Raw genomic sequence first — 14,510 nt, 5'->3', positions numbered from 1 at the left:
TTCAACCCCAATATCCTTTTTTTTTTTAAGTTTTAAAAAGCTTATTCTTAATTATGAAAGCTTAATTATTCTATAGAATAAGTATGTCTATACAAACATTTTTTTCTATAGAAATAATGGAGAGACCTCTAGCATGGTTGATCAATACAATTCTTTTTTTCCACCCCCGCCCCTCGCACCCGATATCTTAACACAGCTTTTTCTTCTCCAAAAGCTTCCCCTCGCCTTTGTACACACCCTTCACATGACAAACCCTTACCCATCCCCCTTGACCGGTTCAGTCGTGGGGTGCTAGATCACCAGGGTAGAGGTGCTTGCTGACACAGCTCTCCTCATCCACCTCTGAAAGCACTAGTTACATTGTGCTTTAATTGCTGTAACAGTCTCCCGCTATCTTGTGAGCTCGTGTAGATAGCAGGGGCAGCGTGTATCCATCCTGAATCCCCGGCACTCGGCGCTTGGTAGCCCGCAGCCCGTATCTTGGGGAGAGAGTAGAGACGGGAGAGCAGGCGATTTTCCCGCGGTAACCGCGGGGCCTGCGGCGAGAGGGCGGGGGCGTCGCTGGGCAAGGGTCAGGGAGCCGCCGGGGCTGGGCGGCCCCCGGGACCGGCCGCGGGGCGCTCGGGCCGAATCGCGGCCGCTGCCGCGGGGCACATGACTGCGGGCTCAGCCTCCGCCCCGCCCGCTTCCCCGCGCAGCTGCCGCCTGTCGCCTCCCGGGGTTGCGGCGGGCCGGGCCGGCGAGCGTCTCCGCGCTGCGCGCTCCCTCTGCCTAGCGAGCTGCGCCAGGCGGGCGCCGCGGCGACCGCGGCCGGAGAAAGCGAAACCAAAGCGAGACTCCCTCTCCCCTCCGGCCGGCCGGGTGCAAGCGGGGCCGCTCTCGCCCAGTCGCGGAGCCGGGAGCCGGGCCCCTCTGCTGGGCCGCAGGCGCCCGAGGGTCCCGGGTCTTCCGGCCGCTCCGCCGGCGCCCCTCCGTGTCTCCCTCCTTCCTTCTCCTCCGGTCGCCGGCCTCCCGGCCTTGGAGCGGTGCGCGGAATGGGCAGGTGCTGCTTCTACGCGGTGGGGACGCTGTCCCTGCTGTTGCTGGTGACTAGCATCACGCTGCTGGTGGCCCGAGTCTTCCAGAAGGCCGTGGACCAGACGATCGAGAAGGTGAGGCGTGGCGGGCTGTGTGCTGTGTGTGTGTGTGTGTGTGTGTGTGTATGTACGTGTACGGGAGCGCGCGTGAGCCGGGTTGGGGGGACACTTTCAGCCCACCCTCCCACTGCTGAACCTTGTGCAGGGTGGATCTGCACCCCCTATAACCCTAGTCCAGAGGCTAGGGCCCTCCTTTCTTCCTTGTCTTCTTGGGCTGGGTGGGTAAGAGTTAAGGAAGGCTGGAGAGGAATAATTCTGTTCCTTTTAGAGTAATAAACAAGACTGTGGGTCTAGATTTTGAAAGAAGGCTTTCACTTACATTGTCATTTGTTTTCTGGACCCTCCCCGCGCCCCAATCTCTGTTGGGCCCAAACTCATTTCCCTCCCACTTTATGAAGAAAAACTAAATGAAAGACACCGCCACCCCGCAGGTGTGTTGGCTGCTTGCCCTGGCCTTTGAAGTGGTGTGAGATGGGGATGAGAGGCTGGTGCCTCGTCTGTTGTGTTCTTGCCTTCCTGGGCTGAGCCCCACACTTGGTAGCCAGGCCAGGCCTCCGGGCTGGGTGACATTTCAGTTCATCAGAGCCTGTGCTGACTAGCTGACTTAGCAGCTTGGTGTCTTGTACCAGCAGTCTGTGCTGCTTTGTCTCAACATGGATTTCTTGCTCTTCTCAAACAACCCTGCTGCTGCTGCTAAGTCGCAAGAGGACGGGAGTGGGGTGCCATCGCCTTCTCCGCAAACAACCCTAAGCTTAGGCAAAGCTCCATTTAAATTCTTAATCTGAGCCCATCTCTTCCTCTCAGATGAGTGGGCTGGAGAGCTGGTCACTTCAGACCTCTCCATCCTATGATTTCACCAGTGGTCATTTCTCTTGCCCTTTCACCCACATCCACCAATCTGTGTGGAAAGAGGAACCAGAGAGAGTTACTGGGGTCACTTTTTCCTTTTTAAAAAGTTATTGGAGAAGCCTTTCTTGTTAGCACCCATCACTGCCTGATTTCTTCCACTCGTTTACACTTGCTGTTGGCTAGATAATAAAAGCTGGGGCCTCCTCCAGAATTGGTCACTGCGCTCCCAGTTAGCAAAATTGTTTCATTCCAGGTGGCAACAGACCTATTTCTTAAATAGAGGTTTCTAAAAGTCATCAATTACTTGAAATCTGAAGCCACTTAAAAAAAAATGCCCTGGCAAAGCATAGTTTAATTTTTTAAAAGTTCACATTGTCAAGGGGTGACAGAACCCACTGTCTGAGCTTCTCAAAGGCCATTGTTCAAAGCATGTTCAAATAAAAAACTAAATTGAATCTCTCCACCCTTGTCCACCTGTCCTTGGCAAGGTAGTTTAAGGATGTAACCTCTTTGAGGATGTAACCTCTTGCTTGGATGTCTAGAGTTAAGCAATCCAATGATAGTCAATTGGATTTTCTTGTGTGGCTTTGAAAGGCTGTTTCAGGAGAGGTCTGTGAGATGGGTGACCTCCCCACCCTGTGCCTCAGGCATTGTCAGCCTTTGGATGCTCTGTGGGTCTACATTCATGGGCACTGGGTAGGGAGGTGGTGGGGGTGGAGGGCAGTTGTAAGGCAGCTGGGCTGCGGCTTAAGTTTGCACTGATATTTGGTGATTGGCTTTTAAAGGTGGTTTTCTCCATGAAGAATGGACTCTGATCTGACTGTAAATGAAAGTACAGGAGAAGTGAACTTTCAGAACTGGCTCACCCTGTTAAGGAACACTGCACCATGTGGTGTTTGAAACTAATGACAGGGCTAGGTGTGGACAGGTGTGGAAATATGGTAAGACAACCAGAGGTCACGCGTTACCATCACTACCACTCCGCTTTCCTGGGTCGCCTGTAGGGGGGTAGCATGAGATGGCGGAAAGAGTAAGGACTTTGCAGGTTAATTCGCAGGCAGGAATCCGGCTCCACTGTGTACTAGCTGGGTAACCTTAGGCTAGTACTTAAGCTTTCTTAATTCTAGGCTTTTCCATCTGTAAATGAGGATAACAACTATTCATGTAAATAGAAGAATTATAAGAATTACTAGAGAAAATGGGTGTACTTTTCATGGGATACAGTAGTATGTATAGTTATTTGTAGGGCTTCCCTGGTGACTCAGCAGTAAAGAATCCACCTGCAATGCAGGAGACATGGGTTCAATCCCTGGGTGGCAAGATCCCCTGGAGAAAGGAATGGCAACCCACTCCAGTATTCTTGCCTAGGAAATCCCATGGACACAGGAGCCTGGAGGGCTCCAGTTCATGGGGCGTCTAACCACCACCACCACGATAGTTATTTGTAAATGATAGCAGTTTTATTTTTGCTAGAAGCAAATAAAAAATACATGAGATTGGAGGTTAGATACCCTCTGTTCAAATCCTAGCCCTGACATTTCTAGGCTGTTTGCCTTTGGGAAAGTTACATAACTTCTCTGAACCTGTTTCATTCCTGAGAGAAATGAGAATGTTAGCCATCTTGGGGGTGCATTTACCATGAAACTCACAAAGCTTACACTTTGGGTCCCTCACTTGCACGGGCCCTTCCAAGGCCCTCTACCTAATTCTGTATGCAATGTTTTCTTTTCTTAGGGACAGCCTCCATACACTGTATGAGCTTCACACAGACCTAGGATATGCCTGTGTATGTGCTGTTGTGAAGCTTAGTGAGGTCATCTGTGTAAAGCACTAAGCAGGTGTCAGGCTTGGAACAGGTGCCCAATGACAGCTTCCATCATCATTTCCGTTAACGTTGTTATGGAAAATTCATTCATAGCTTACTTTAATATACTTGTAATACAATCTGATATTTCTTGTTCTTAATTTTTTTTTTCCTTTGAAGATTGTCCACTTCCTGCTTTGTCTACATCAAAAAGAGGAGAGAGAAAAAGGATGAAAATCAAATGAGTAGGTTGGGTTAATTGTGAGAAGCTTAGTAACATAATTCCTATTAGAAGACTCTGTCTCATTTGATAATTGTCTTTGGGGCCCACAACAGCCAGAGATGACTGAAGGGAGATTTTGATCTCGGCTATTGAGTAGAGTGGAAGGAACCAGGACAGTCTGGTTCCATTCTGGGCTTGTTATAGTCTGCCTTACATTGAGAAAGCCCTGTAACTGTCTTTGTTGTTGTTATTTGGTCACTCAGTCGTGTCTGATTGTTTTGTGACTCCATGGACTTAACCAACCAGGCTCCTCCCTCCATGGGATTTCCCAGGCAAGAATACTGGAGTGGGTTGCCATTTCCTTCTCCAGGGGATCTTCCCAATCCAGGGATCAAACCTGCATGTACTGCATTGGCAGGTGGATTGGTTACCACTGAGCCTCCAGGGAAGCCCAACTGTTTCTCTTTATGTTTCTCAGTTGCAGAAGAGGCAGAGAAATTTTTCCCTTTTTGGCTGCTCACACCCACATCCTGGAGGATACTCTGAGCATGGGCCAGGCCCTCTTTATTGAGCATTTTGACCTCCCTGAAGACAGAGCTTTGCAGGGACCCAGCAATCTCTTTTTCTGTCTAGAACCTAGAAGGGCACGGTTTTATGTTACATTTCGTCTGGTAACCCCACTAATTGTCCTAGCAACTAGGGCAGTGCCTGGTACGTGGTGGGTAAGTTAACTGCCTGCTGCCTCACTTCTAATTGTTTTAGTTGAAAGAACAGTGTCCTAAGAATCAGCAGAGCTTGGTGCAAACTCCTTTTTCGGTCACTAACAAATACTTGGATTAAATTGGACAAGCCAAGTAGCAAATTATTGAACCCCCTCAAAACCTCAGGTTCCTCATCTTGAAAATGCGGGTCATAAGAATACCTACCTCTGAGCTGTTGCAAGAATGAAATAAAAGGATTGATGTAAAGCATATAGTACCATCCCTTCCTGGTGCCTGAATTTGTTACCGTTATTTGTATAGGCAACATATTTGCACAGCCAACAATAAACATTTATTGTTTCCAGCTGTTCTTTTCACAGACAGGAACTAAAGAGTAGATAAAGGTCCTTCTAGCTCCAAAATCCTGAGATTCCATGACACAGGTACGTGACCTGTGCTTGAGAGCAACTCTGCAGCGCAGGATATTAAATTTGCCTTTCGGCTTGCTGACAGTTTGAATATCTCCCAGAAATGAGGGCGCAAGCTGGCCAAGGGCAAAGTTGGCTAATAAGAGATGGACTGGCAGGGGAAGCAGTGAGAGGGCAAGAGACTGTTGACACTTTGCTTCCTATTCATAGACCAAGGAAGGACGGCAGCATTAGGGCTCAGGGATGGGACCAACATGACAGAGTCACCTACCCTTCACTGGAAACCTGAGGCCCTGGGCAAATACCAGCTGGCCTGTGCAGGGAGTGAGAGCAACCTTGGAGCTCGAAGAGATAAGATATAATCCCTGACAGTTTAAGCAAGTGACACTGATTGGTGAAGCTGTGTGATATTTTAAGAGAGTCAGATGAGTAAAACATCTTCATTTTTGTTTATATAAAGACAGCCAACTATATATAATCTTCAAGGGCTCCTTCTTGCCTAGCAACCCCATTTCCTGATTTGCCTCTCTTCAGGGTTATAAAGACATAGAATCTTAGAGTAGGCATCGCTTAATCTGTTATTTTCTAGTCAAGGAAACTGAGACTGTAAATTCGAACATAGATAGTGGTGAGTATCAAATTAGGAGCTTCCCGGAGGCGCTAGTGGTAAAGAATCTGCCTGCCATGGAGTAATCTAAGAGATACAGTTTCGATCCCTGGGTCAGGATGATCCCCCGGAGGACAGCATGGCGGCCCATTCCAGTATTCTTGCCAGGAGAATCCCAAGGACAGAGGAGCCTGGCGGGCTACAGCCTAGAGTCATAAAGAACTGGACATGACTGAAGCGACTTAGCACGCATGCACATATTAGGGTATTGAATTACCTTTACCCCTATATGACCCTGGAAACGTAGAGAAGTGACTTATCAAAGACCACATGATGAAGTTAGGTGCACAAACTGGGTCTTCTAGTTCACTTTTCCCATCCGGAAGGTGATCATACATCCCATTGCCTGTGACAGTTCTGGCTTATTTACACCTGTTATCCTAGAGCAATTACTAGCACCTTCTTCCCTTTCAAAAGATTCCTGGTGACCGTAAATTCTACCCTCACACATCACATCGTCTTCCACTTCTTGGCATTAAAGAGGAGCTGTGCTGTCAGAGGAAATGAGGCACCCTCACGCTAGCTCAAGAAAGAGGATTTTTTTTCCCTCGAAGATTGGAAGAGGAAGCTGGTAGAAGTCAAAGGGTGAGAACCACAGCACAGTAAGGCCTCCTGCGAATCCAGTAGAAACTGGAAGGTCAGCAGGATCCAGGCCCAGTGTGTCTCTCCCTCTTCCTCTGCCTTCCCCACCAGCTTCCTCTGTGTCCTCGGGCCCAGGCTGGTTCCTCATCTGGGGCTCCCCTAGCCCTGACCTTCTGTGATGCTCCAGCTGCTGAGCCTCCCATGAACATGCTTCATCTCTCAGTTCTTCCTTCCAAATTCGTGACAGAGTCATGTGATTGGCTCACCACCAGCAGAAACCATAGCTCTATAAACAGAGGCCATATCCTTGCCAGAGTCTTTAACTCCTCAACAAAATCATCCAACTTCTCCCTGGCCTTTGGAAATGTGATCTGGTGATATCAAAATCTTATGATGTTTCTTTCAGCATCTTACTAATTCATGGTGACTGTGGGTGTATGGAGTACTAAAGGTTAAGACAAGGGAGTAAGTTGTTCTCAGTGTTTTTCCTGGACTCTAGGGAATCACATCAGAATCACTTATGGAAAAAACCCAGAGCCCAACCAGCCATGCTGAATCAGAGTCCCTGGGACTAGCACCCAGGTCAAAACTGAGACTGATTCTGTTAACCCACGTTTTCACTCCTTGAGATGGCAATTCTTTTTTTGTTTGTGTTTTATTGTTTAAAAAGAAATTAATTATTTATTTTTGCCTGCACTGGATCTTCGTTGCTATGTGTGGGCTTTCTCTAGTTGTGGTGTGTGGGAGGCTACTCTTCAGTGTGGTGTGCGGGCTTCTCATTACAGTGTCTTCTCTTATTGCAGAGCACAGACTCTAGGGCACACAGGCTTGATAGTTGGGGCACATGGGTTTAGTTGGTCTCCTGCATTGCAAGGCAGGTTCTTAACCACTGGACTACCAGGGACATCCCTGTACTTTATTCTTAATTTTTGCCTGTTTTTCTGGTAAAGACATATATACGCCATTGTAAAAAGTCAGAGACAACAAAGAAAAAAAAAGAGAAACAAAGAAACCACTGTTAAATATACTGTTGATTAATCCACATTTTTTCTTTGTGCATTATAGTAGCACATATACTTTACAGAAATGGGGTGCTTCTGTTCTCACCCTGTATTTATTTTTAATTCCAACTGGCATGACTAGCATACAAAAGGGTTGATAATTCTAGTTGGGGCTATTATTCTTAGTAATTACTACTATTCTGCAGGTTTACATCAAAGAAAATGTGTTTTGGGAGGGAGGGGAAGGTCTGTGCTTATGAGAACTGTTTTTTGCTTTCTTGTTTCACTGTCAAGCCACAGTGAAGGGGCCATCTGTTCTGCCAGACACTTGCTTGTTTGCCGGGGAGGAATCAGCAGGTGGGATTATAAAATCATTAATGAAAACACATGATATTGGCCAAGTGATTAGGCATTTATGGTCTATATCATCAAGATACATAGTCTATATCCATGACATATTACATGAAGCAACCATTTATCAAAGCTGGTAGCTAGTCAAAAGCAACTGAGAAAAATAAAGGCTACTTTCAGTGTTTGCTCTCTATATCCAAAAGCACTTTTAGGTATATTCTTTGGCAGTCATCCATTTATTTAGGAAATATTTACCGAGTACGAATCCTTTGTGAGGCAGTGTGCTGAGACCTATGGGTACAATAGTAAATGAGATAGAGTCCCTACCCTTATGGAATTTATAATCTAATTCAGAATTCTGGGACTCAGATGCCTTTATTCTCTTAAGGATTATTGAAGACACCAAAGAACTTATGTTTCTATTGGTTATATCTATCAATATTTATAATATTAGAAATTAAAACTGATACATTTTTATTTTTATTGATTTATTTATTTTTTGATGTCTGATCTTATTTATTTGTTACTCTTAGAACATCTCATTTTTGACTGGACTCAGACTCAGAAGTAGAAGCTCTCAGAGAGGACAGCCTCCGTCTCTGGGCAATCTGTTCCTGCCGTTTTCTTTGGCCTCCTTCATTCTCTTGGCCAAAAGTTTAGCATATTCTGCAGCCTCTTCTTTATTTTTCTTAGTACACTGTTTGTTCAGAGCAATACGCCGGCGTTTGTGTTGCAGAGCTCGTGGAGTCACGAGACGCTGAATCTTGGGTGCTTTAGTCCTAGGTTTCTTACCGCCTTTGTTTAGGGGCTTTCGCACAACATATTGGCGGACATCATCTTCTTTAGAGAGATTGAAAAGTTTGCGGATTCTGCTAGCTCTTTTGGGACCCAGGCGACGAGGCACTGTAGTATCAGTGAATCCAGGAATATCTTCTCCCCTTTTTTCACGATGACTGGTATCCACAATGCAACCCCGTACAGATTTGCCCTTTCTCCAGTCCTCCTTGGTCTGTACCAGGAATGCCCCTTACTCAGAAGCAGGAGAACTCGGCCATGGGTCAAGACACCCTGCTTCATGGGGAAACCCTGCTTATCGTTCCCGCCACTGATTCGGACCACATAACCCTTCCATTCTTCGCCCAGAGTGTCAGCAGCAACTTCTGTGGCCATACGCTTCTCGTAGAAGGTATGAAGTTTTTGTTCATCATCCACTTCAATGAGCTTCTGGCAGCCAGTGGCCGGGAAAGAGATGTTCAGCTTCATTCTGAGGCGGCCGACAGCCTCCGAGGCGCCATGAAAAAGAGCTGATACATTTTTAAAACACAAGTATGTGCATGCTAAGTCCCTTTGGTTGTATCCAACTCTGTGACCCCATGGACTGTAGCCCACCAGGCTCCTCTGTCCATGGGATTCTCCAGGTGAGAACAATGGGGTGGGATGCCATGCCCTCCTCCAGGGGATCTTCCTGACCCAGGGCTCGAATCCCCATCTCTTTGATCTCCTGCATTGACAGGTGGGATCTTTACCACTTGTGCCACCTGGGAAGCCAAAATACAAGTATACATGAGCACGTATTTCATTAGCTGTCGGAGCAATGACATCATTACAACCTGTATAACCTTTAAAAAGTTCCACTATAGGGCAGATAGTTAAATGTTACTACAGAAATAGTTTTGACCATGAGGAATCCCCTGAGAGCGTCTTGGAGCCCCTCAGGGGTCCTCAGACCACCCTTTGAGAACTACTGATCTGGTTTTCATTTAATTAATTTTGTTGACTTCTAGAATTTTTAAAATGACATAATATACCTGCTTTATTTCTGTAAGGCTACTTTGGGAACTATGTTTTTAATGTTTTCAGACCACCAGGGTCTTGTTTACTTTGTTACATATTTATATGCTTGTTTGGTGTCCTCATGGGTCCAGCGTGAAGAACAGTGGGTTTGGGCCATCAGTGAATCAGGTTCAGGGAATCTCCTGTCTTTTCCTGTGTGTTAATCAAATCAGACCAGAACATTAGCAGCTCCATAATTGAATTCTTCAATAATTCCCCTCTAGCCTCAGCCCTGCTAAAGATTCTCTATCCACAGGACATAATTCAGTATTTAAAGCTAGCCCCAAAGTTCTCTTTGAAGGTAGGGGTCCGGCCATATGTAGCTTTGTATCATCTTCTCAACCTGTTAAATGAATGTCATACAAAATAGATAGTTATTAAACATCACGTGGATGAGTGGAGAGATGAGAACTTAATATCTTCAGGATGATTTTGGTTATATATTGTTATTATGCTACACATTTTTGTTCCAGTGGTCGCGTTTGCCTTACTAATAGTTTATACCTTTAAAATCTGGAAATTTCGCTGAATAATCCAGCTTTCCAGCTTCTCTGGGAACATGTGACCGTTTGGGTTTTTTTTATTGTTCATTTTGATTAATTTTTATTGGACTGTAGTTGCTTTGGTGGGATTCCCCAGTGGCTCAGCGATAAAGAATCTGCCTGTAATGCAGGAGATAGAAGTTTGATCCCTCAGTCAGGAAGATCCCCTGGAGAAGGAAATGGCAACCACTCCAGTATTCTTGCCTGGAAAATCCCATGGACAGAGGAGGCTAGAGGGCTACAGCCCATGGGATCACAGACAGTCGGACACGACTTAGAGACTAAACAACAGCAAACATAGTTGCTTTACAACGTTGAGTTAGTTTCTGCTGTGCAGCAGTGAATCCGCTGTACGTACACATCTATCCCCTCTTTTTTGGATTTCCCGAGTATGGGTCTTTTGCAGTACTGGCCCCGTCACAGTCTGGGTGACAGCAGCTGGGGCAGAATGGAGGCTGCCCTTCAGACAGGACCTCCCTCCCTGCCCCCACCGCTGTCACACTCCTGTTGTCCCCGACCCCAGGGTCCAGGGAAGGTGCCCTTTGTCATGGGGTTTGCTCTGCTGTCTTTCACAGAGTGGAGAAATATCTGTTTGTATCTGATGCTCTTTACCACAAGAAGGAAAATGAAAAGATAGCCTGAAGAGGTCATTCGTTTTTCAGCTACTCAGCTGTATCTGACTCTTTGTGACCCCATGGACTGCAGCACACCAGACTTCCCTGTCCTTTACCATTTCCTGGAGTTTGCTCAAACTCATGTCCATTTAGTCACTGATGCTATCCAACCAGCTCATTCTCTATCACCCCCTTCTCCTCCTGCCTTCAATTTTCCCATCATCGGGGTCTTTTCTAATGAGTTGGCTCTTCGCAGCATGTGGCCAAAGTATTGGAGCTTCAGCTTCAGCATCAGTCCTTTCAATGTATATTCAGGGTTGATTCTTTTAGTATTGAAGAACTTAACATGCATTTAACAAAAATGGGCGAGGGCATATTTCTGTGTAGAAGTGAATATTAATGCTAGGGTTTGGCATGCAAACATGCAGACACCCGTACCTGCTTCATTCCTTGACCTTCCCCACGTGGCTCCTTTAACTTCAGAATTTTACATTCTTTCTAAAGAAAGCAAGACAGAATGCCTTGCTTCCTTGTTACAGGAATGTCATCATTACTCTTGCAAGTCCCCTTTTAAGGATATTGCTTCTAATATGATTCTTCTGATAATCCACAGTAATGGCAGGAATAGGAGATGTAGATATAAACAGGTGAGGGAAACATCCCTTATTTCATCTTTGAGAGATATAGTCACAACCAAACAGGTTGTAAAATAATAAGACTGGCTCTACAAGTTATACAGAGAACCTGGCATTATTGCCATGGCTACACTTCTTATTTACTCACATCTTAAAATCCTGTTTTTCATCCACTCATTCAACTGTTCCTACATCTCCTCACCCCCATCCCCTGCCAGAATCCACGTATATCTCCCCGCTCTTCACCTCATCCTTTTGATTAAGTTTCTGTCTGGTGGCTGATTTTTCTCCCTTGAGGCTGGCAGTTCTCGACCTTGGGTTCACATTTGAAATTACCTGGAAGTATTTACAAAGTATTCTACTGGGTGTTTTGTAGCAGGAGCTTTTTCACGGTAACTGTTCTACCCTCTTGTCCTAATTGTGAGTTATAGACAGAGCAGCAGCTGACGCATAAACTGACATTGGAGCCTCAACTGTCAGATCTCATTAGCTGCAATTATTGGAGTTGCAATTAAAGCAAAATGAGTTCAATAACAATGACATAAAAGAAAAAAAAAAAAAAGAAAACCAATGCTTTTGGTCCTAAGTTAAAAATAAGGTCAGAGAATAAGGGTAAAATGTTAATGGCAGCGTATTTCTTTTACCTCAACAGAGTATTTAGAAAGATAAATAGTACAAACTACTTATATTACTCCGAGAATCTGCCCTGGGTTTGCTTGATTTCAGGGAGAAGTTTTAAAAATAATGCCAACCAACTGGTGTTTTGATATTTGGTGAATTTTATTAATGTGGAATCCAATGAGAATCTTCCACACACTATTAGATCAGGTTTTCTCAAAGTTGGTCTGCATTGTCTCCAGGTAAGTTTAGACTCTGTAGATGGCAATGTGGATGCTGAGTTTGTGTTTAATTATTAAGTAGCACTTTGTTGAACTAAAAGTACAAGCAGCAGTGCTCTTGAGGCCTGAAAGTTTCTGAAAATATTAAGTTACTTGCATTAAAGCCCAACGCAGTTCCCTGAGGGCTTATTCTTATCATCTGCATGTGGCTTTTATCAGGACAGCTGGTTCCTCAGCCATCCTTCTGCTGCTTTCCCGAAAGATCTCCATCAGGCTGCTGTGGATGTGTTGTGTCTTGTGGCTGTACCAAGTCATGGGCTTCCCTGGTGGCTCAGACAGTAAAGAATCTGCCTGCAATGCAGGGGACCCAGGTTCAATCTCTGGGTTGGGAAGATCGCCTGGAGAAGGAAATGGCAACCCACTTGCCTGGAGAATTCCATGGACAGAAGAGCCTGGTGGGCTACAGTCCATGAGGTCACAAAGGGTCAGACATGACTGAGCAATTAACACCTCTCAGCAGAGGCAGCTAATCCAGTCATACCTGGGAGAAGGTGGAACACTCCATGTTGCTGGTTCTTAAAGGGCCTGTTGGGATGGCAGGTGATGGGCTGAGTCAGGTCCCATGGACTGACATCTTGGGCTGCATCAGGACCTCAGAGTTTATCCTGTTAGCAGTGGGGAGAATGTCTGCCCTGATAGGCACTTTTGATGGAACTCTCTGGAAGCTGATATAGATAACACCTTTGAAAGGGGCAAAGCTGGAGAAAAGGGCACCAGTTGGGAGACTACCTAACACTGAACCATATTACCACAGTCCTGGCCAGTAATGAGATGAAAGTGAAAGTGTTAATCGCTCCATCATGTCCAACTCTTTGCAACCCAATGGGCTGTAGCCCACCAGGCTCCTGTGTCCATGAAATTCTCCAGGCCAGAATGCTGGAGTGGATTGCCATTTGCTTCTCCATGGAAACTGCCCGACCCAGGGATCGAACCCAGGTCTCCTGCATTGCAGGCAGATTCTTTACTGTCTGAGCCACCAGGGAAGCCCAGTGATGGGATAGGCACAGGAAAAGAAATGCAGAAGAGGAGGAGGTAGGACTCCTGTCATCAGTAGGACTGAGTGATTAGGGGAGAAATCATGAGCCCCTTTTTTGGTCACATTGATGTTGAGCAGCCTGCGAGGTATCCAGATGGAAATTTTAGGATGAAAGTGTAGGTCCCTCAGTCATGTCCAACTCTTTGTGACCCCATGGACTGTAGCCTGCCAGGCTTCTCTGTCCATGGAATTCTCCAGGCAAGAATACTGGAGTGGGTTGCCATGCCCTCCTCCAGGGGATCTTCCCAACCCAGGGATCAAATCCAGGTCTTCCACACTGCAGGCAGATTCTTGACCGTCTGAGCCATCAGGGCAACCCATGGACCCATACAATTGATATTATCCCAGTAGTTTCAGGCATAGCCCTTCTTTGGGCCTTGCACATGAACGTTCACTGTTACATGCATGTCAATGTTACGTCCTTAGCTAAATGTCTTCTGGAAACAGGGCCTATGCTTGTTGGGCACAAAGAAAGCTCTCAATATATACATATTGGCAAATTAACTGAAAGGTAGGTTTTTCAGTCCAGATGATTAACCTGGCTTTGACATGGCAGATTGACCACATAACTCAATCATCTTTACAATATTTCTCTTTTTAAAATATTTATGTATTTTATTTTTGGCTGCTTTGGGTTTTTGTTGCTGTATGCTGACATTCTCTAGGTGCCGTGAGTGGGGGCTACTCTCTAGATGCGGTGTGCAGGCTTCTTCTTGCAGTGGCTTCTCTTGTTGCAGAACACGGGCTCTGGGGCACTTGGGTTCAGTAGTTGTGGCGCCCAGGCTTAGTTGCTCTGAGCCATGTGGGATCTTAATTCCCAGACCAGGGATCAAACCCATATCCCCTGCATTGGCAAGTGGATTCTTAACCACTGGCCACCAGGGAAGTCCCTCCAATATTTCTTCTGATGGTAGTAGTACCACATTATGCCTGGAAAAATTCATCATGTTCTGCACTATCCAAAGTCACATGGTAAAACTGATTTGGAACTTCATGCTGATTTTTAATTTAGCATAAGTGGAAGACTCTGCTGGTTGCAGGGTTATCTAGTGGCCCTGGGAGGTCTTGGAGTCCAAGTGATGGTTTCTCCACAGTTTCATGGTCTTTCTGGGGTAGGTTGCCAGATAAAATTCAGGATGCCTAGTTAAATTTGAATTTCAGATAAACTTCAAGTAATATTTTAGTGAGTATGTCTATGCAATATTTTGA

At 45.8% G+C, this 14,510-nt stretch overlaps 1 protein-coding gene and 1 pseudogene across 1 annotated transcript in view; one reads left to right on the top strand and one right to left on the bottom strand.

Moving 5' to 3' along the window:
* The first annotated feature begins 277 nt into the window (after positions 1–277).
* SCARB2 (scavenger receptor class B member 2) overlaps positions 278–14,510 on the top strand; it is a 79,097-nt gene continuing 64,864 nt past the window's right edge. Inside the window, exon 1 of the mRNA XM_069594403.1 lies at positions 278–1,151. Coding sequence (XP_069450504.1) covers positions 1,035–1,151 — 117 coding nt within the window. The 5' untranslated portion in view covers positions 278–1,034. The remainder of the gene's footprint in view (positions 1,152–14,510) is intronic.
* LOC138442661 (small ribosomal subunit protein eS6 pseudogene) lies at positions 8,282–9,030 on the bottom strand (annotated as a pseudogene).

The sequence above is a fragment of the Ovis canadensis genome, chromosome 6, assembly GCF_042477335.2.
Source record: "Ovis canadensis isolate MfBH-ARS-UI-01 breed Bighorn chromosome 6, ARS-UI_OviCan_v2, whole genome shotgun sequence".
Lineage (NCBI taxonomy): Eukaryota > Metazoa > Chordata > Mammalia > Artiodactyla > Bovidae > Ovis > Ovis canadensis.
Note: the sequence above shows the minus strand (reverse complement) of the source record. Positions and strands in the feature narration are given on the sequence as shown.